The sequence below is a fragment of the Balaenoptera ricei genome, chromosome 7, assembly GCF_028023285.1.
Source record: "Balaenoptera ricei isolate mBalRic1 chromosome 7, mBalRic1.hap2, whole genome shotgun sequence".
NCBI classification, from domain to species: Eukaryota; Metazoa; Chordata; class Mammalia; order Artiodactyla; family Balaenopteridae; genus Balaenoptera; species Balaenoptera ricei.
Genome location: NC_082645.1, coordinates 48,265,600 through 48,289,447, shown reverse-complemented (window position 1 = coordinate 48,289,447; position 23,848 = coordinate 48,265,600). Strand labels below are relative to the sequence as shown.

Sequence of the window (23,848 nt, the reverse complement as noted above, 5' to 3'; positions counted from 1 at the left end):
ATGATGATGATGTCATTAACAGGCATTAAGAAAACCATAAATGCCGAGAGGCAGGATAATGCAGCAGAAAAAGCACAGAATTTGGAGTTAGATTGCCTATGTTTAAGTCCCAGGTCCTTCAATTGTGATGTGATTTTGAAAACCATTTACATAGAACTTCAGTTTCCCCATCTGTAAATTAGGAACAATAAAACTATCATGTCTAACTTCTTCTTAGGCTGGCTATGATGACTAAATTGTGGTGATGTATATTAAAGTAGTTTACGTACTTTGCATTATGAAAGATGTTTTACTAATATTCATCATCCCTGAAAAATGAACTATACTATGTTAACTATTTCTGATGAAAATCTATCTAAAGTCTATTATGTATAAATCTGTAAGGTAATTAACAGAGTGCAAGGAGTGTGATTTAATCTTTCCTTGATGACTCAGTCATTACAAATACACATTTCTGTTCTCTTTAAATGGCACAGGGATGGTCAAGGTTTCCTAGCATCCTTGGGTGCCTCCTGAGCCAGACAACACAAAGGGTGGGCTCCCACTGGAGATGGGCAGTTAGGCTCAGTTGACACCAACTCCAACCTTGATTTTCAGCAGAAATTTACCCTAGAAAGACTTCTATCAATTCATGGGCTGGCTGGATGGCATCAATGCTTGCCAAGATTTGCTTCATTAAAACCTAAGCCCAGGGCTTCCCTGGTGGCGCAGTGGTTAAGAATCTGCCTGCCAATGCAGGGGACACGGGTTCGAGCCCTGGTCTGGGAAGATCCCACATGCCGCGGAGCAACTAAGCCCGTGAGCCACAACTACTGAGCCTGCGCGTCTGGAGCCTGTGTTCCTCAACAAGAGAGGCCACGACAGTGAGAGGTCCGCGCCCCGCGATGAAGAGTGGCCCCCGCTCTCCACAACGGGAGAAAGCCCTTGCACAGAAACGAAGACCCAACACAGCCAAAAATAAATAAATAAATAAATTAATTAATTAAAACAAACAAACAAACAAACAAACAAAAAAAACCTAAGCCCAGACTATCATGGTTTTTAGCCATGATAGAGTAGTAACCAGTACTGGACTTTGCCTTCCTACCATAAACAACCATTAAACTGGACTAAATGTGTGAGGAAACTGTTTTCAGGCCCTAGACAACAAGTAACACAAGAATGTAATCCTTGAACGGGCGGGGGCATCACCCTGGGAACCCCACACTCACTTGGCTTTCTGCCTGAGGGCACTTTTTGGATCATGGCACAGGAAGCAAGTCCAAATGGGTATGATGGTCTAAGTGAACTGAGGGGGAAAGACTGGAATTTGGAGATGCTAAAGAGGTTAAAATTTGCAGGGCAGGATACTGGAGAGGAGAGAGCTATGCAGAGGAGATTTAACAAGTCTGTGCAAGGATTACGCACAAGTCGTTAGTTGAGCACTGGGCTGTACGTGTGCCTTGCATGTACATGTACAGGTCTGGTGGAGAATAGCTGCTGCTGGAATGAGAACGGAACCAGGAGTTGTTGGACTTCCAGCCCAGTCATAGTGCAGACCTCACCAATCACCTCAGCATTTAGTCTCCACAAAGGCCATGTTTAGAGGTAAGAACCATTCCACAGAGTCAGGGCCATGTTCTACGAGTAAAATAAATTTAAAATAGACCTGTCCTAGCAAAGAACAGAACCAATTGTGACAGGATCAAAAGCACTTGTCAGTAATTTAGTTATTTTCCACAACGAAACTTAGAATCCTAAGAGGAGACAACATACTACAGAGTCCCTACAATGTATTATCCACAACAATCAGCATATAATTTAAAACTGTTAAGGCATAAGAAGAAACAGAAAAATGTGACTCTCAAAGATGTAAACAAACAAATAGAAACAGACCCAGAGAAAACTTAGATGTTGGAATGATCAGAGGACTTTAAAAATGGTTTTTATAAATGTGCTCAAAGACGTAAAGCAAAAGATGTATGTAAGGAGTGAATCGATGGGGAATGTCATCAGAGACATGAAAACTACAAAAAAGCCAAATTAAAGTGTCAGAAAAAAAATCCACTGGACAGGCTTAACAACTGACTGGAGACCACAGAAGAAAAACACAGCAAATCTGAAGACAGATTAATTAAAAAAAAAAAAATCCAATATGAAGGATACAGAGAAAAAAGATTAAAAAAAAAAAAGAACAGAACTTCAGTAACCTGTGAGATGATGTCAAGTTATCCCAGGAGAGGAGAGTGAATTTTGGGCCAGAAAAAATATTTACAGAAATAATGGTTGAATATGTCCCAATTTTGGTAAAATCATCAACTAAATTTAAAGAATCTCAGTGAATCCCAAGCAGGTTAAATGTAAAGAAAACTATGCCTAGGCTTGTTAGAGTAAAACTGCTGAAGGTCAACAATAATAAGAAAAGTCTGAAAGGCAGCCAGAGAGAAGATACATTGCATAATGAGAAGAATAGTACAAATGTTGGCTGACTTCTCATCAGAAACAATGGATGTCTGAAGACAAGGAACAACATCCTTTAAAGGACTGAAAAAAAAAAAAACCCTGTTAAGCCTGAATTTTATATCTAGCAAAAGTATCCTATAAAAACGAGTAAATAAAAACACTTTCAGACAAATTAAAGCTGAGAGAATGTGTTGCCAGCAGACATGCAACACAAGAAAGGCTAAAGAAAATTCTTCAGGCTGAAGGGAAATGAGTGGAGACGGGAACTAGAATTTATAGGAAGACATGAAGAGAACTATTTACAAATAAGTATGCAGGTGAATATAAAGACCATCTTTTTAACTTAGCTTAATTTCTTTAAAAGACAACTGACTATTTACAGTAAAAATAACAACACTATATTATGGGTTTTATAATGTATGTAGAAGTAAAATATTTGACAACAACATAAAGGTCAAGGAGATGGTAAATGGAATTATTCTGTTGAATGTCACAGCTGAAGCCCTCCTCAAAAAGAACACCATGAATGCTGTCATTCTTTCAGTCACTGTCACTTTCCATAACAAGTACTTTGTTACTCCTTTCAGATGAATTATTTGTACTATTAATAAATTTTGCTTCCAATCTAGACAATTATTAAAAAAAAACTCATACATTTCCTTTTATGTATAAAACAACAACTTCTTAAGTCTTATAGGGTAATTTTCAGGTTAAATATAACGTAGCATTAATGACAGAGGAAATAAGTTTAGAAGTGAATAAAAATAGTAAAATTTGCTATTATTAAAACTAAAAATTAAGTAATAATTATCATGAGTTTTTATTTCATGGTTTGACTATTCAAACTTTAAACTCACTTGGATTCCAGTTTCAAATAAATAAATGCACCTATTATAATAAGATAATCATTTATTCATCTTACAAAATGCATTATCAGTAAAGTTTCACACAATCAAAGCTAGCCATAACAGTTTTATGCATTAGACTATGAAATTATCATACTATGAATAACTGAAGTATATTATCAGACACGAAATCCTTGTTTATAATGAATCAGCTCATATCAGAGGTCAAAACTGAAGTCTTCAGGAATGCATACTAAACTCAAAGCTCTTCTCATATTTCACTGCTTTTCTGGGTAGCTATTCTTTTCTCTGCAGATTCAGCCAAGGTATGGTCTAAATTATGCACAATTCAAAACCCTTTTGAGAATTTCTGTATCTAGTAGGGTGCCCTAGTCTGTTGTTCTTGTGAGGACTTCAAAAAGATTCCACATGCCGCAGAGCAACTAAGCCCATGTGCCACAACTACTGAGCCTGTACTCTAAAGCCTGTGAGCCACAACTACTGAGCCCACACTCCGCAACAAGAGAAGCCACTGCAATCAGAAGCCTGTGCACCGCAAAGAAGAGTAGCCCCCGCTCGCTGCAACTAGAAAAAGCCCGTGTGCAGCAATGAAGACCCAACGCAGCCAAAAATAAATAAGTAAACAAATAAACAAATAAATTAAAAAAAGAAAAGAACAAAAAACAAAATCATGTAAAAAATTTTTGATTTAATTATATTGGAGGTGCTATTAGACAAATTATTTTTAAAAATCCTTAAAATAACAGAAGGGTGGCAAATAGGAATAGCAGAACCAAATGTATGCATACACTGTAAAATATTTTAGGCAAAAGAGTGAATATAGGTGGAGTGGTTTTAGTGAAGCAGTGAAGCCTTTAGTGAAGGCTTCCCATTCAACTCAAAAGTACCTTAGGTTATTCTGTTTTAATAACCAAATCTCACTCATGCTTTTAATTCATTAGAGTAAGCTGGCAGGCTGCTATAAATGAATTGATAATTATAACAATCTTTCAGTGAAACAACTATTTGTGGGCAAAGAGTGAATGAAATCTTGCTAATATATGCCTTAAAGTAACACTCAAGCTGCTTAAAATTTAGAAATAATTTCACTCTTTCAGAAGCTAAAATTCTCTTTTAGTTTCTAAATATCTTTATTTCCTGAATATTTTAAATGACTTTCATTAAAGAGATGAGGCTAGTTTTTCAAAATCAATCAAGTTACTAAATGACTCATCTTAATAAAACATGTTTTCTACATGGCCAAATAAAATTAAAAGCAGGAAACATCTATTATTTGCCAAATATTTTTTGCTTATGAGATGTGAGAATTTCTTGTAAACTATTTTCCCTTAAATGGCAGAAAGCTTTTCAAAGGACCTAGTTAATAAAAGCACAGCACGGCGTTGACCAATCTGATTCAAAATGTACATGACACTGGTCTTCCCCAGTTTAAAACAACCATATGCATTTTCTGAAGCCATCATTTAAGAAGTCAGCCAAGATAAAGGAAGAGGCATAAATGATCCTTTAAAATCTTTTGTGTAATTCAGACTAAGAGGCTATCCCAGGTAGTTGCCTTGATGAAGTATTTCAATTGTGGATGCTGCAGATATTCACACAGGCCTGTGCATTCTCTAACTTATTATTAAAGCACTGAAAGAAGGAATCTATCTCTAAAGTGAAATTAACCTCAATGACCTACAGTGTTGGAAAACAACTGGAAATATTAGAGATAAGGAGTTACTGATATTATAACAGACACGGCAACTTGAAAAAAGTCAGAATGAAGGAACTAGTTGACTCCTGAGATATGGTGGCATTCTGGAGACTCATAACCAGTACTTGCCTGGGATCTTTCTGAATGCTGTCTATTGATGGGGATCTCGTGGTGCCATCATCAGCTGGTGCTATGTGCTGAAGCCTGTTATAATTGCACTCTTGCACTCGGTATTGTATTGGCCTGTAGGGCTCCGCATAGGTAGCTGTTGTGTTCAGAGCATAATTATTTCTTTGGTATGTAAGGGTACTTCGTTGGCTGGACGTCCTTTGCAGATTTCCAACACCTACTAGAAAGTCAGCATTTTAAAAAAGATTAGTATGTTCTCTACAAAGTGATATTTTTCAAAGTCAAAATAGTTTTAGTTTTAAGAAGGGTTAAGTTTTTAACAATTATATAAATTGCTTACTTTTAGATATTACCAATCTAGCTCATTAGTGCTAACAAAGGCACTGAAGTTTTTAACATAACACAAACAATATTTATGTCAATTTTATTAGCAGGAAAGAGCAAAAATGAAACTATAAATCTGCTTACACAGTAGGTCTTAATATGTTTAAGATTTAGTAACAGAACTGAAAGTTAAATAATTAAACTAATCTTAGAAATAAATAACAAAAATTCACAACTACATTTTAGCAATAAAAGACAAGTAAGATATTCAAACTTATAGATAACTGAAACCGTCAAACTTTGGACACCTAGTGAATACAGGTTACGTATTTTGATATATATTTTATCTATAGACTTGTGTATTTTGATAACATTGGAAAATATACTTCACAGGAAAGAAGACTGATATACCAAATTCTTCTAAAGCTACTCCCTAAAATTATTGCATGATGCTATGTATAAAGTACTGTACGTTGTATTTAACCTTTCTTTCCAAATTATTGCAGTAGGTATCTCGCCAATGATTGTGTTCATATTCTTCCTGCAATTAACATATTTTAACACTATTTACTTCTTAATCCTAATAAAGAAATTCTTCAATTTACAGAACATAATGAGTGAAATATTTCTTCACTAACATCTATTAAAAATTGGTACATTCTGGGCTTCCCTGGTGGCGCAGTGGTTGAGAATCTGCCTGCCAATGCAGGGGACACGGGTTCGAGCCCTGGTCTGGGAAGATCCCACAAGCCGCGGAGCAGCTAAGCCCGTGAGCCACAATTACCGCGCCTGCGCATCTGGAGCCTGTGCTCTGCAACAAGAGAGGCCGCGATAGTGAGAGGCCCGCGCACCGCGATGATGAGTGGCCCCCGCTCGCCGCAACTAGAGAAAGCCCTCGCACAGAAACGAAGACCCAACACAGCCATAAATAAATAAATAAACAAATACTTTAAAAAAAAAAAAAAAAGAAAAAAAATTGGTACATTCTATCAGAAGAAAAATACCACAGTGGACCAAATTGTCAGTTTTTGGCAAAGAACCAATTCAAATACAGTCTTCTCCCTCATGGTGTTCTGTGAGGTATGGCTCCTAGAGCTGTGTGCCTTTAAGGCATTATCATTGCTACCTGGAATTCATTTATGGGCACGTTAATAAATCTGTACTAACTCTTTTTTTTTTTTTTAAGCGGCCTCTTGGGACTTTATAAGCCACACCCGTAGCACCATCCGGCAGCTCACATGGCCACAGGCTCTAGCTTCTGCTCTATTAGCCGCTACAGTGTGGCACAAATGTGAGTCTGGGGGTGCAAGGGTGTGATGCACTAGCTGCTTATTTTTCTTCTTATTTTTAAAATTACTATTATTATTTTTTGGCTGTGCCACGTGGTTATGTGGGATCTTAGTTCCCCAACCATGGCTCAAACCTGGGCCCCCTGCAGTGGAAGCACAGAGTTCTAACCACTGGACCACCAGGGAATTCCCGCTCCCTATTTTTATAACTGCCATCATTGCATTCTGTCCTAGATTGAGTCTATCATAAGGAATATTTATTTCACGTTCTATCACATAAGAATTCAGAAGAGATTCAGTAACGAAAAAAGAGTAATACCAAACACACTTGGGCTACATACATGCTAAATCAAAGATAAGCCAATAGCTCACGTAGGGATTTTCTCTAAATACGTGTTCTAGGAAACAAAAATTACAAAGAAATATTCCAAAAAAGGCTTTCCTTTCTATATCTGATATGCTTCCAACCTGAGGAGTCGGATTTATAGCTCAACAAACTTATTTGTGAATTAAAGTATAATCACTGTGTTCATTGATCAGATTGAACTAAGGGAAAAATATATCACCTATAAATAGGTACTAAATGAACTTCTGTTTTACTGTTTATTGATTTGCTTTCACAGCTGCTTATCTGACAACCAAATGGGCAATATGAATTCATTCTAACAGGAAATCCATCTCAATAAAATCCTCTACTCTTGGGCTGGTGATACTGGGAAAGCAGCTGAACAGAGCTGATGCGCACCCGAACCTGTGCGGTACAGTGCTGTCTGCGATCCTTGGAGCTCCACGGTTCCGTGGTTTGGGCTGCGGTAAACTGGGCTGTAATAGGTCCTCCCCTCATAGATAGGAGTGATGTGCAAGTCGGGAGACACAGCTGAACGAAGGTCTTGTCCAAGCTGGCTGTGCTGACTAGCATAGGAACTCCGTAAGCCTACAGGCAGGAAAATTACATCATTAAAAAACTTGAACACTGTGGTGAGGTTACAAGTATAACTCCTAAACAACAGGACCAAATGCTGAGTCTAAACACCAAACCTAGTGAGTTTCACAAAAGAGGGATGACCGATCTGAACGGGATACTATGTACATTCTAAAAATAAAACTTTCTCCTCTGGCAGCAGGATAAAAGTAAATTTTCTAAAAAAAATATAAGAAATTATTAAATGGTTTGATACTCTGAAATTCATCCCCCAACTGTAAGCTATTTTATGATGGTGACCAAAAAGAGAGCGCCGTCATGTCCCACACCGCTTTAAATCACAACACTTAAGACGACACCTACATAATAGCGCTTAGAAATAGGCTGATGTTCAAGAACTGTTCTGAACTTTGTCTCAATTCATTCATCCATGGTTTTTATAGAAAAAGGCGAAATTTTACGTTACAAAGTTTAAAATATCATCAGCGAACTAATAAGATTTATAAAGTATTATTTTATTATTTGTTATCACAATTAAAAAACCAAAACAAAAAACCAAAACAAGTGTTTTTCCAGGAATCCAAATACCAGATTCTTGTTTACCTTCTTTCTAATGTAAAGGAAAAGTACAAAGTTAGTGTATTAAGTCATTTCAAATACTCTCATCCAAATTATTAATAATTAATGCAAATTTCAAACCCAAACATGTTATTTTCTTTAAAAAAGTGAATTAGTAAATTCTACATTATGATGTTCAGAAATATGTGATTTGTCATCATTCATTAGTAAGTAAAATTTGTCACTTGGTAAGAATACCAACTAAGGTTACATTCCAAATACGAGCAAGGAAAAGCACAAACATATCTGAAGTCAGTCAGCATATATTCGCTCTTAAAAAGACTGCAAATAATCAACACAGTAACTAATTGCCAAAAGATACAATCGCTCACATCTTGTTAGCTCAGTTAATCATATCACAACTAAAAGTGAATGGGCCTGAATGTGAGTGATAATTACATGTTGCTTAGTGAGGAGTGGCAAGAAAGTTAATACATAAAAGCTTCTAAAATGAATGATTATTACCAACCCCGGACAGCAATGTGACATGGGAAGAAATTAAATGAACAAATGTGGGTTTTGGCTACTGACTCCTCACTTGCTAAAATGAAGATCACAGGTTTATACAATCTTATAATTGGGAGCTCATTCAGCCAAATCCTTCCATTTTAAAATTGAGGAAACAGAGCCAAAAAGGAAATGTAATTCATCCCCTTCAGAGAGCTACTTCCTGGTAGGGCTGAGAGGAAGCCCCCTCCATGATCTGTCATTGCACTGGACAAAGCTATTTCTCAAGGATCAATGAGACATGGTGTGAGAAACCTTGAACTGGACAGAGCCCTCCACAGACATAAGGTTAAGGAGGGAGGTTAGCTCACCAGGGGTTCATGGAAGCCCATGTAACTCTAAAGACCATATTATGATTGCTGTTGTAAAGTTCTCATCTGAGGATTTCAGCTTTTTATTCACTGGCAGATTTCTCATTCTTAGCACAGTATAAACTCCATTTCTTTATAGAGCCCATGAGTATCTTGAACAAAAGTTGCAGGCATTGATTTTGTTAATGGTGACATAAAGTGGGCAGGAAAATGCACCTAGTTCTTGGAAATCTTATCAGTATGAGGCATTATTTTAATATTCAGTAGAGCCCTTGATTTACTGTGAGACTCTGAGGATCACAAACACTTGGGCAGAGGCGAGCTGAGCCCTGCATGCTCCTAGAGTTGGCTAAGCCGCCTCGGCTCACCACCAGAGTGATGTGAAAAGAGACCAAAGCATTCTGCCCCGTTCAGAATGTGATATTCTCACTGTGCCAGGATCTAGCTGGAGTCTTCACTGGAATCCATATAATATGAAAACTTTCATAAACATTTACTATGATTTCACAAGAAAGGTAACCAAATGAGTTTGTTACCACTTAGAACTATAAAAAGGATCCAGTAAACAGCCTCCTGTTACAGGATTATTAGTGAGATGAAATGACTGTATGTGATAGACTATAACGGGAAATAAAATCTTAAGAATTATAGTGAAATAGCAATTTCTTGATATTAGAAATCTTTGTGAATAACATTATGATGGTAAATATTTTTGTTTACCTACTCATGCATTAAAACAAAAACACACACTACTATAGATTAACATTTAAAAAAATTATAAAATTACATAGCCCCTGTAGATTAAGTAAAATGACTGTGCAGAAAGGCTATTATAACTTAGTATCTTTTAAACTGGAAGACAAGTAATATGTTGCAATTCCACAAATACATACTAGTTTACCTACTTCAATGATATATTCCTTGTGATTTAAAACCTTTATATTTTAAGTCAGTGAAAACAAACATAAATTTATCTTCCAAATATGAATTCTTCTTATTCTCAAAACTTGTCTTGATATGCTATGATTATACTGAAATGAATATTTTCAGGCAGACATATTTTTCTGTTGTAGGAAGTAATTTATATACATCATTTAAATTATGATTACCAAATATCCAAGTGTCTGAATCTATTATAAAATATTGCTTTAGGCTTATCAATTAGCAGGTTATTAAGCCTTTGAAATCAGAAGCATAGTAAATATAATGAGAAGCACATCACTTTCTAAAATAAGAAAAAAAAGAGAGGAATTTACAAATTAGGATCCACATTCAGACTAATTGGGCAGGTAGCTAGATGATTGAAACCAAAGCGTCCCTAGAACATTTTAAGAAACCCTTTGCTTCTTTTGAAGACTGTCATATTCTAGGGGAAAAAAACCCATAATGGGCTACGTATAATTTTTTCCCCCTGAAACATAAAGTCTAACTTCACCTGCATTGTCAGAGAAGCAGGTTTTTTTAAACCAAAGGAGATCAGCCCTCTAGGGTTAAACATGGAGACAGTCCTTTATGTGCTCACTTTCTTTCCTGGGCTTCCTCTTCACTCTACTGCAAACATAGATTTCTGCACAGCTGTTGTTCACATACACGGGGCGGGGCTGGGGCACAGAAATCCTCAGAACTATTTATCTCTTAAGGTTTCCTTCAGAGGCGGAATGTCGTAAATGATTCCACCTCACTTTGCTGCATACTTTTCAGAGGCATGTCAGAAAATATCTAAGGCAAGGACACCCCTCTAACGGCTGAATGAAAAAGAGGCAGTTTCTCCACTAGGAATTTCCTTGAGCTCAAAATCAAGTTCAATATTAATTCTTTGTGCAAGATTCTTCAATTAGAAAATTTCAAAAAGGCTTTACCTTTCCCAGAAGCCATAAGGAAAGGATATTAATTTTACTTCACAAAATATTAAAAACTTCTGTAAATAAGAAATACCAAAAACAAAGTCAAAAGACAAATTACAAAATGAGAAAAATACTTGAGAAGTATATTACAAGGGGTTAATTTATTTCAAGTATAAAAAGCATTTACAAATTTAAAAAATAGACAAAAGACCTGAACTCACGGTTTGCAGAAAAGCAATAAAATGGCTGATAAACATATGAAATCATCAACCTCAGTCATTACTCAACACAGGCCACTTAAAACAATGAGGTACAGCTTTTTAATTGCCAGACTGGCAAAGATGAAACTCTTTGACAACATGCAGTGCTAGTGAAGGTGTAGGGAACACGCGCTCAAACTACTGGTGTAAATAGAAATCTATAAAACCTTCCTGGGGGCAATTTGACAGTATTTCATTAAGAAAATATACACACATATTTTGATCCAGCAATTCTACTTCAAGAAATGGATCCCATAGTTATCTTAGTACCTATGTGCAAATATGCAGGAAGAATAATATATATTGCATCATTGTCTCTAACAGCTAAAAATTAGAAAACCTAAATGTCCATTAACAGCAAAGTGATTAAATTATAATACATCTATAAAATAGGGTCCTAGGCATCCCTTGAGAGAATGAAGTAGAACTCTCAGACATGTTTAAAAATGAACAAGGTATAGAAGATATATATAATAGAATTCCAACAGCATTAAAAAAAAAAAAAAAGAAACACGATGTGTGCACATTTGTATGTAATGTATATACTCATATATGTAATCAAACATTCTGGAAGATACATAAACTGGTGAGTGGGACTGGGTGAGGGTAAAGAGAAGGCTGAGACTTTCACTTCTCAGTTCACATTTCCCTGCATAGTTTGAATTTTTTTTTTTACCATTATGTACATGTTACTTTTAAAATATAATTTAGAACACTAGTTAAAGATGAATTCATTTTAATCAAAAGAACAAGTCTATACATCATGTAGGATACCCGCCATGAAAAAACCCTGAAGGAAACAGTTGGACTACCAGTGACCTGGTTGGTGCCTTTCTGATTTAACACAAGTGGCATTTGAAGGTAATTCATAAGAAATTTGTGCACTTCCCATCAGGATGCTACAGATCAAGGCAGTAAGTGAGGAAATCCATATTCTAGTCTACACTATTAGGGCATTTCTTTAAAAAAAAAAATTTGAGCAGACATTCCGATACCACCTTTCAACATATTTTAGGGTTTTGAGTATGGGTAGGCCTAGCTAGTGAAAATTATTTCACTGTGAAAAACCTCAACAAACAGTTTAGAATTCCAACCAATTCTTCTAAAAGGCAAAAAAGTACCTCTTATATCCTAATATTGTGAGGGATGGGGGAAATGTATTAATTGCAAAAGAGGTCTGGTGATATAAATGTGTATAATTTGATGCATTAAAAGTTATAGAGCCTGAAAGACAAGTCAGCCTGAAGTCTGCAGTATGAATTTTAAGATAAAAATATAAGCCTTTTCCACGTTACATGCTCTGTTTCAGCAACGGTTACATGGAAGACTTTCCCGCTGGGCTTTGTGTAGGGCTGTCACCTTGTACTCACCTGTCAGGCTGTCTGGCCGAGGTGGAACCATCCTCTCGTAAATGTCATACTGCTGCTGTCCGAATTGTTCCATGTCATGAACAGTCCTTTGCAGTGAAGGTCCCAGATGCTGTGGTACGGCGGTCATCCCTGAGCGTTTGGGGGATAATGACCCCACCTGGCCTTGGGATGGGGAAGCTACTCGAGTCTGTGCATCCGTCAGGGTCAGTGGGGACCCCACTCTGGTGGTCGTTTGGTACTGAGGGGTTGGTCCGTTGGGATTGGAGGTCTGCCGGGAGGTGACCGACCCAATCCGACGTACAGCTGATGGGGAGGCGGGTCTCTGTGCAGAGTACGGAGAGGCTGCCCGCTGAGCAGGTAATGTGGTGGAGGAGTATGCACTGGGGTTCAGTGGTCGGGAGTCAGTCACTGATGGAGAGCCGAATCCACTACCAAGAGAAGTTCTCAGTGACCCCCTTGAAGGAGACACGCCTGTGCTGATAACATAAGAAGGAGACTGTGCTCTAGATGGAACTGAACTAACTCTTCTCATGGCCCGATTGGCTACTGATGGCTGATGAAAGGGGGAGAAAAGAGAATGGTTTATCCAGGGTTGTGTGTCCATTGTCATTACAGAAAAAAATGTACATAGCTCACTATAGAATGTGAATTCACTATTTCTTTTAAGCACCTAAGTTTCTTTTCCTTTTTTTGCTGTAGAGCTGGATCTTAATTTTTCCTTATTGTTTTTCTTGTTCTACTTTTTTTTTTTTTTTTTTTGGTGGTGGTTTAATCTCCAACTTTCCCCTTCAGAATACTAAAACCAACCAGTAAGGAGAGATCTAAAGACATTTAATATTCTTTTTTCTTTTCTCTTTACATTATTTTTACCCTCTGCCTACACATTTTCCACAACACATAATATGCTGTATTGCAAGTGTGAAGGGTCACTGGAGCAGTGTACTTATTTTGTACCCTGCGAGTCAAAGTTTGGCTAAGGTAACTCATTGGTGTAAAACAAAAACAAAACAAACAAAACAAAACAAAACAAAACTTTTTCAATATGTTAATCTAGATAAAGCTAGAGCAGTATCTATAACTGCCTTTATAACTGTCTTTATGGGTTGGCCCCATGAACAAAAGGAAGGTTCTTTCAAAGTGGAATAATTGAACGTTTGGATAGGGCCTGCACTCTCAGCTCTCCTCTGTGAGTGCTGCATTAGTGCTTTAGCCAAATCTATCTTTTCTTTTAGCTTAAGTGTGGCTGCTAGTGATTTCAGCCATTTCTTTCTACCTCCTTTGATTTATAAGCTCTTGTCTTAAGCTGGTGAATCAAAAGAGATGCAAATAAAGGTACCCTTAATCTGTTCCAGCAGGAGGAATGCTCAAAATCTCTGCTGAGTTCTGGCCAGCTGCAAATGACCAGACTGGGAAATGAAGAACATTTCTGCCATGGCTAGTCCTTCTATGAATCCACAGACTTCTGCAAACACTGAGTCTCAGATCCCTTTCTTGATGCAGGACAACAATGAAGAAAAATGGTGGCTGGACTGGGGCACTGGGTTATAAGTTCAGGACCAAGCTTTTTCTGTATCTCCTTAGTGACTACTAGAGTACAGTTGTCATCAACCCCCTTTCACTTTTAGTTGGGGCAATAAAGGAAGAAAAAGGGATGAGTCACGGACTTTGTATACTCTTAGACGCCATAAGAAGAAATATGTCTTGTCTCCACGTGTCATAAGCAGTTGGCTGGCTGAAACACATGCTCTGAGACCACTTGGGTGCTCAAACTCAACAATTCTGGGAAGGCAATAGCCATGGAAAGGAGAAGATCTGGGGAGGGAAGGGGACTGCAAATAAACAATAAGGCAAGAAAGAGGGAGTTTAAAAATTAGTAGGCAGGAGAACACACAGTGCGCCTCAGGCTGTCACAAAGTCATGCCGGCCTCTGCCAACGCAGGCTGGCCCTACATTCCAATTATAACTACCGTACCTCTCCATCCCCCCGCATGAGTGAGCCAGAGTCCCCTAATCAGCCGCTGCTTTAACCCCGTCCTGTCTGGGCGGGGACAGAAGCCAGAGGGTGACCTACATGCAGAGATGGGGCCAAAACCAAAGCTGAAACCCAGGAGCTGTGCGAACAAAGAGGAGAAAGGGAAATTTCTCCGTGCAGCCTCAGGAGCAGTGGATAAAATCCCCACAGTCAACTTGAGGTACCCTGCACCTGTGGAATACCTGAAGAGACAATGAGTCAACCCAAAATTGAGGTGGTGGACTTTGGGTGCAACTGTAGACTTGGGGTTTGCTGTCTGCTACTGACTTGTTTCTGATTTTTACGTTTATCTTAGTATAGTTTTTAGTGCTTGTTATCATTGGTGGATTCGTTTACTGGTTTGGTTGCTATCTTTGTTTTTTTCAAATTACATTTTATTTTTTTAATTTGAATTATTTTCTATTATTTTATTTAATTAATTATTATTTTTCTTTCTTTATCTCTCCCTTTTCTTCTGAGCCGTGTGGCTGACAGGGTCTTGGTGCTCCGGCCTGGTGTCAGGCCTGAGCCTCTGCGGTGGGAGAGCCAAGTTCAGGACACTGGACCACCAGAGACCTCCCGGCCCACATAATATCAATCGGCAAGAGCTCTGCCAGAGATCACTGTCTCAATGCTAGGACCCAGCTCCACCCAACGGAGAGCAAGCTCCAGTGCTGGATGCTCCATGCCAAACAACTAGCAAGACAGGAACACAACCCCACCCATTAGCAGAGAGGCTTCCTAAAATCATACTAAGGTCACAGACACCCCAAAACACACCACAGGACGCAGCCTGCCCACTAGAAAGACAAGATCCAGCCTCATCCACCAGAACACAGGCACAAGTCCCCTCCACCAGGAAGCCTACACAAGCCACTGAACCAACCTCACCTACTGGGGGCAGACACCAAAAACAACGGGAACTACGAACCTGCAGCCAGCGAAAAGGTGACCCCAAACACAGTAAGTTAAGTAAAATGAGAAGACAGAGAAATATGCAGGAGACGAATAAGTAAGGTAAAAACCAAACAGACCAAACAAATGAGGAGAAAATAGGCAGTCTACCTGAAAACGAATTCAGAGTAATGATAGTAAAGATGATCCAAAATCTTGGAAACAGAATGGAGAAAATACAAGAAACGTTTAACAAGGACCTAGAAGAACTAAAGAGCAAACAAACAATGATGAACAACACAATAAATGAAATTAAAAATTCTCTAGAAGGAATCGATAGCAGAATAACTGAGGCAGAAGAATGGATAAGTGACCTGGAAGATAACAATAGTGGAAATAACTACTGCAGAGCAGAATAAAGAAAAAACAATGAAAAGAATTGAGGACAGTCTCAGAGACCTCTGGGACAACATTAAATGCACCAACATTCGAATTATAGGGGTCTCAGAAGAAGAAGAGAAAAAGAAAGGGTCTGAGAAAATATTTGAAGAGATTATAGTTGAAAACTTCCCTAACATGGGAAAGGAAATAGTCAATCAAGTCCAGGAAGTGCAGGGAGTCCCACACAGGATAAATCCAAGGAGAAACACGCCGAGACACATAATAATCAAACTATCAAAAATTAAATGCAAAGAAAAAATATTAAAAGCAGCAGGGGAAAAGCAACAAATAACATACAAAGGAATCCCCATAAGATTAACAGCTGATCTTTCAGCAGAAGCTCTGCAAGCCAGAAGGGAGTGGCAGGACATATTTAAAGGGATGAAAGGGAAAAACCTACAACCAAGATTACTCTACCCAGCAACAAACTCATTCAGATTTGATGGAGAAATTAAAAACTATACAAACAAGCAAAAGCTAAGACAATTCAGCACCACCAAACCAGCTTTACAACAAATGCTAGAGGAGCTTCTCTAGGCAGGAAACACAAGAGAAGGAAAAGACCTACAACAGCAAACCCAAAACAATTAAAAAATGGTAATAGCAACATATCGATAATTACCTTAAATGTAAATGGATTAAATGCTCCAAACAAAAGACATAGACTGGCTGAATGGATACAAAAACAAGACCCGTATAGATGCTGTCTACAAGAGACCCACTTCAGACCTAGAGACACATACAGACTGAAAGTGAGGGGATGGAAAAAGATATTCCATGCAAATGGAAATCAAAAGAAAGCTGGAGTAGCAATTCTCATATCAGACAAAATAGACTTTATAATAAAGATTATTACAAGAGACAAAGAAAGACACTATATAATGATCAAGGGATCAATCCAAGAAGAAGATATAACAATTGTAAATATTTATGCACCCAAAATAGGAGCACCTCAATACATAGGGCAACTGCTAACAGCCATAAAAGGGGAAAGTGACAGAAACACAATAATAGTAGGGGACTTTAACACCCCACTTTCACCAATGGACAGAGCATCCAAAATGAAATTATTAAATAAGGAAACACAAGCTTTAAATGACACATTAAACAAGATGGACTTAATTGATATTTATAGGACATTCTGTCCAAAAACAATAGAATACACTTTCCTCTCAAGTGCTCATGGCACATTCTCCAGGATAGATCATATCTTGGGTCACAAATCAAGCCTTGGTAAATTTAAGAAAATTGAAATCATATTAAGTATCTTTTCTGACCACAATGCTATGAGACTAGATATCACTTACAGGAAAAAAACTGTAAAAAATACAAACACATGGAGGCTAAACGCTATGCTACTAAATAACCAAGAGATCACTGAAGAAATCAAAGAGGAAATCAAAAGATAGCTAGAGACAAATGACAATGAAAACACGACAACCCAAAACCTATGGGATGAAGCAAATGGAATCCTAAGAGGGAAGTTTATAGCGATACAGTCCTACCTCAAGAAACAAGAAAAATCTCAAGTAAACAACCTAACCTTACACCTAAAGCAATTAGAGAAAGAAGAACAGAAACACCCCCAAAGTTAGCATAATGAAAGAAATCATAAAGATCAGATCAGAAATAGATGAAAAAGAAATGAAGGAAAAAATAGCAAAGATCAATAAAACTAAAAGTTTGTTCTTTGAGAAGATAAACAAAATTGATAAACCATAAGCCAGACTCATCAAGAAAGAAAGGGAGAAGACTCAAATCAACAGAATTAGAAATGAAAAAGGAGAAGTGACAACTGACACTGCAGAAATACAAAGGATCATGAGAGATTACTACAAGCAACTATGTGCCAATAAAATGGACAACCTGGAAGAAATGGACAAATTCTTAGAAAAGCACAACCTTCTGAGGCTGAACCAGGAAGAAATAGAAAATATAAACAGACCAATCACAAGCACTGAAATTGAAACTGTGATTAAAAATCGTCCAACAAACAAAAGCCCAAGACCAGATGGCTTCACAGGTGAATTCTATCAAACATTTAGAGAAGAGCTAACACCTATCCTTCTCAAACTCTTCCAAAATATAGCAGAGGGAGGAATACTCCCAAACTCATTCTACAAGGCCATCATTACCCTGATACCAAAACCAGACAAAGACGTCACAAAAAAAGAAAACTACAGACCAATATCACTGATGAACATAGATACAAAAATCCTCAACAAAAATACTAACAAACAGAATCCAACAGCACATTAAAAGGATCATACACCATGATCAAGTGGGGTTTATCCCAGGAATGCAAGGATTCTTCAATATATGCAAATCAATCAATGTGATACACCATATTAACAAACTGCAGGATTTTAAAAATCATATGATAATCTCAAGAGATGCCGAAAAAGCTTTCGACAAAATTCAACACCCATTTATGATAAAAACTCTCCAGAAAGTAGGCATAGAGGGAACTTACCTCAACAAATAAAGGCCATATATGACAAACCCACAGCCAACATCGTCCTCAATGGTGAAAAACTGAAACCATTTCCTCTAAAATCAGGAATAAGACAAGGATGCCACTCTCACCTGTATTATTCAACATAGTTTTGGAAGTTTTAGCCACAGCAATCAGAGAAGAAAAAAATAAAAGGAATCCAAATCAGAAAAGAAAAAGTAAAGCCGTCACTGTTTGCAGATGACATGATACTATACATACAGAATCCTAAAGATGCTACCAGAAAACTACTAGAGCTAATCAATGAATGAGGTAAAGTAGCAGGATACAAAATTAATGCACAGAAATCTCTTGCATTCCTATACACGAATGATGAAAAATCTGAAAGTGAAATTAAGGAAACACTCCCATTTACCACTGCAATGAAAAGAATAATACACCTAGAAATAAACCTACCTAAGGAGACAAAAGATTGCGGGCTAATCGGCGGCGTTTGTGGAGGCTGGAGAGGTTAGGGTGTCTGTGCTAGTTGCTGCTTTTGGCGTGAAAAATGCCGGGTCTGGCGGCTGCAAGCCCTGCCCCATCTGAGTCCCAGGAGAAGAAGCATCTGAAGCCCTGCTGTTCCTGCCTGGAGACCAAGAAGGTACATGATGCGTGCATCATTGAGAAAGGAGAAGAGAACTGTGGACACCTAACTGAGGCCCACAAGGAATGCAAAAGTTTTCTGTATGCAGAAAACTATAAGACACTGATGAAAGAAATTAAGGATGATACAAACAGATGGAGAGATATACCATGTTCTTGGATTGGAAGAATCAACATTGTGAAAATGACTATACTACCCAAAGCAATCTACAGATTCAATGCAATCCCTATCAAACTACCAATGGCATTTTTCACGGAACTAGAACAAAAAATTTCACAATTTGTATGGAAACACAAAAGACCCCGAATAGCCAAAGCACTCTTGAGAAAGAAAAACGGAGCTGAAGGAATCAGGCTCCCTGACTTCAGTCTATACTACAAAGCAACAGTAATCAAGACAATATGGTACTGGCCCAAAACAGAAGTACAGATCAATGGAACAGGATAGAAAGCCCAGAGATAAACCCATGCACATATGGTCACCTTATCTTTGATGAAGGAGGCAAGAATATAAAATGGAGAAAAGACAGCCTCTTCAATAAGTGGTGCTGGGAAAACTGGACAGCTACATGTAAAAGAATGTAATTAGCACCCTCCTTAACATCATATACAAAAATAAACTCAAAATGGATTAAAGACCTAAATGTAAGGCCAGACATTATAAAACTCTTAAAGGAAAACATAAGCAGTAGACTCTTTGACATAAGTCACAGCAAGATCCTTTTTGACCCACCTCCTAGAGAAATGGAAATAAAAACAAAAATAAACAAATGGGACCTAATGAAACTTCACAGCTTTTGCACAGCAAAGGAAACCATAAACAAGACAAAAAGACAACCCTCAGAATGGGAGAAAATATTTGCAAATGAAGCAACTGACAAAGGATTAACCACCAAAATATACAAGCAGCTCATGCAGCTCAATATCAAAAAAACAAACAACCCAATCCAAAAATGGGCAGAAGACCTACACAGACATTTCTCCAAAGAAGATATATAGATTGCCAACAAACACATGAAAGGATGCTCAACATCACTAATCATTAGAGAAATGCAAATCAAAACTACAATGAAGTATCACCTCACATCGGTCAGAATGGCCATCATCAAAATATCTACAGACAATAAATGCTGGAGAGGGTGTGGAGAAAAGGGAACCCTCTTGCACTGTTGGTGGGAATATAAATTGATACAGCCACTATGGAGAACAGTATGGAGGTTCCTTAAAAAACTAAAAACAGAACTACCATACCATACCATATACCAGCAATCCCACTACTGGGCATGTGCCCTGAGAAAACCATAATTCAGAAAGAGACATGTACCACAATGTTCACTGCAGCACTATTTACAATAGCCAGGACATGGAAGCAACCTAAGTGTCCATCAACAGATGAATGGATAAAGAAGATGTGGCACATATATACAAGGGAATATTACTCATCCATATAAAGAAATGAAATTGTGTTATTTGTAGTGAGATGGATGGACCTAGAGTCTGTCATAGAGAGTGAAGTAAGTCAGAAAGAGAAAAACAAATACCATATGCTAACACATATACATGGAATCTAAAAAAAAAAAAAAAAAGGTTCCGATGAACCTAGGGGCAGGACAGGAATAAAGACACAGAAGTAGAGAATGGACTTGAGGACACGGGGAGGGGGAAGGGTAAGCTGGGATGAAGTGAGAGAGTAGCATTGACATATATACACTACGAAATGTAAAACAGATAGCTAATGGGAAGCAGCCGCATAGCACAGGGAGATCAGCTCGGTGCTTTGTGACCACCTAGAGGGGTGGGATGAGGAGGGTGGGAGGGAGATGCAAGAGGGAGGGGATATGTGTATATATATAGCTGATTCACTTTGTTATACAGCAGAAACTAACACACCATCGTAAAGCAATTATACTCAAAAAAAGATGTTAAAAAAGAAAAAACAAAACAAAACAAAACAAAAAAATTAGTAGGCAGTTGGAACATTAAAATCTGTACTTGGGGTTTACTAATAGTGCTAAAGATAATTTTCAAAATCCCACATATAAGCTATTTACTATCAAAATGGGATGACGCTTGGCCCAGATACCTAGAAATTGTGTTCCCCAGAATACATGCAAGTTCAGTTTTAAAGACTGTCTTGCAATCTCCAGGAACAAAATTAACTTACTGTAAGTTAAAAAAAAAAAATTAATTAATTAAAAAGGTATCATGGCCATAGGGGCAAAATAGACAATCTGTGTAATTAATTATTCGTAAGTGTGACTTTAGACCTGCCAACATAGAAATTCACCTAAGCAGATGAACTCCTGTAAGCATTTAGTCCAAAGTTTCCCAGGGTGTTTCATGAGAGCATCCCTAACAGCACAGGAGTAAATGTATCATCTGAAGGATGGAGCTGGGGGAGAGGGGTCTGCAGCTGGAAGTAGTTTGCTATGGGCACAAGGTTTCCTGTCTTACCTTAAAAATTCATGTACCATATTTGTGTTTGTTTTAATACAGAAATGTTTCTTAATACTTAAAAGTTTCCCTTAAATTGTTGAGCCAAAGTCGTTTTGTGTTTCTCCTTTGGCATTGCAAATGTTGGCCCACTGCTGTGTGTACCTTCAGGGCTTCCTGTATTGCATTAAGAGAAGCTCAGGGTTCGCCTGACTTCTTTGATCATCTTGCCATTTTTCAGCTCCAGAGAAATCACGGGGGTACTCGGACAGAGAGATCCTCACTAGTTATTGCCACTCGGGACTCCTATTACTTTTATTAATTCTGGCATATGCTGGTGGACTGAGGTGAATAAAGTGGCAGTGAGTGAGAAGTTAAGGAGTTTTTATAAATACATATGCATTATTATTTTTGACTATCAAGTAAGAAAACCTTAACAGAATAGTTATGCTTCTATACAGTAGCTCTCTATAGGCAGGAATATCTATATTCTAGCAAAGCAAAAAAATACGTTTTCAGAGAACAATTCCAATGATGAAGGCAAAAACTTTGGTTAGAATGGGCCAGTCCCATTTTGTGCAGGTGTGGGAATAGTGCTTTGTCCTCTAGAACTCTTTACAGCATATTTTAGCTCTAGTATTTTTAGGAACTCATAACCCCTCAGGGACTAGAACATTCCACCCAATCCTCTCACACTCTCCGCGGACTACTCCCCTCATGCCAAACTTGCTGCTTACAGAAAAATTACTCTCCAATGTCTAGAATTTATCAGAATTCATTAATAGGAACTAATGCATTTTTAGATTTCAAGCCTAAAATTTCAATTCACATCATGGACTCATAGTGTAAAATGAGTCCATTTTTAAAAAAGGGATGGAGATGTATTTGGCTTACCTGAACCAGCGTTTGTCCTTCAGCTCTTGAATTCCTCACCAGGTGGTTATTAGCTGATCCTATGAATGAATGTTGTGGCCTATTATCTGCCTTACTCAAGTTCTGGCTGTTGTGGAAACTCCCTGCTTCCTGGTATCCACTGTCGGAATAAGAATTCATTTGTGTTGAACTTCTTGAGTTACCCAATGATCCTGAAGGAATGAAAGCAGCAGAATGTATCTTAATTTTACCCTTCTGATGCTCATTTTCAAAATGGAAATATTAAAAGCAAATCTAATACTTAAAAGATAATACAACAGACCCTCACTTTCATGGAGAGATGTCTGTTCTGGTGAGTAGAGGGTTCCTTGTTCTGGCTCTGTCCTGATGAGATAGTTATTGGGATGGACAGCGTCAGAAGCTCTAGGTTTGTTTACACCAGTATTTGGCACATCTGGAAGAAGATAAGTTTAATCAGCTAAACTCAATGAAAATAATACACAAAAACTTGCTAAAAAAAGGGTTCAGATATTTGTCAGTAAAGTCTTATAATCTTAATACAAGACTATTAACTCAAGACTTCATACAAGTTAATACAAGACTACTTTCACCTTAAATTGCACAGTCATTTTGACTCTTTTCTATATGAAAGTGTTCCATTTACTCAGTTTATTAATATATTTTGCTAAATGTCATGAATGTTTTTTATCCTGATTACCAGCCACAAATTAACTTACATACTACATTAAATTAAAATCTGAAAACTGACCTTGTTACCCCTTGGAAAACTCACCTCTCAGGGTGAGTTCCTCCAAGAGGGTTAACAGATGGAATGAGAAGGGTGACTATGTAAAAAAAGATCCTCTATATCTCAAACTATTGAAATCAAAACTTGCATGATGTTCACATTATTGAGCTTGGTGATGAAACCTCTGAAGGTAGGGCTAGCTTTTTATGTCATATTTCATATCATCTAAAATCAAAGGAACTCTGCGCAGAGTTTTCAGAATTGCCAACAATGGAAATTTTAATTTCTTATCCATTTGCTTATTTTATTCTTTTAGCCTTTACCAAATGAATATAGACAAATCTAACGTCATTACTGTTTTCTTTACTCAAATCTGTCTCGCCCATTATCTTGTTTTATTTTCATCTGTATCATTTTGCCATCTTGAACTTAAAAAACAAAACAAAACAATTTATCTTCTTCCCTATTCCAACCTCTTTTTTACGCTGTAAATTTAGGTGGTGTAGCTTATACTGCCTTTTCCCAATTCTAATCAAATATGTTCTCTTTCCTCTAGGTTCTTCAAAATATATTTGCCCATATTCTGATTATCTTCATGACAAGTCTTTCTTTCCTCAAGTTTAACCCTCATGTTGCTAACAAACATTTTTTTTCAGGAATGCCACTTCACTCTCACTTTACAGATTTAAATTGAATCTGCATCACATTCTGAGTTTAACACACAATCCTAAGGATTGAAATTAGTCTTTCCTTTCTGACTTTCTTTCTTT

At 37.6% G+C, this 23,848-nt stretch overlaps 1 protein-coding gene across 1 annotated transcript in view; it reads right to left on the bottom strand.

The window, feature by feature from the left end:
* Positions 1-23,848, bottom strand: part of PKP4 (plakophilin 4) — a 246,543-nt gene that overhangs the window by 42,371 nt on the left and 180,324 nt on the right. The window contains exons 5-9 of the mRNA XM_059927920.1: positions 22,659-22,784; positions 22,352-22,542; positions 12,579-13,131; positions 7,492-7,680; positions 5,130-5,353 (exon numbers count right to left, since the gene is read on the bottom strand). Of these exons, the coding sequence (XP_059783903.1) occupies positions 5,130-5,353; positions 7,492-7,680; positions 12,579-13,131; positions 22,352-22,542; positions 22,659-22,784 (1,283 nt within the window). The remainder of the gene's footprint in view (positions 1-5,129; positions 5,354-7,491; positions 7,681-12,578; positions 13,132-22,351; positions 22,543-22,658; positions 22,785-23,848) is intronic.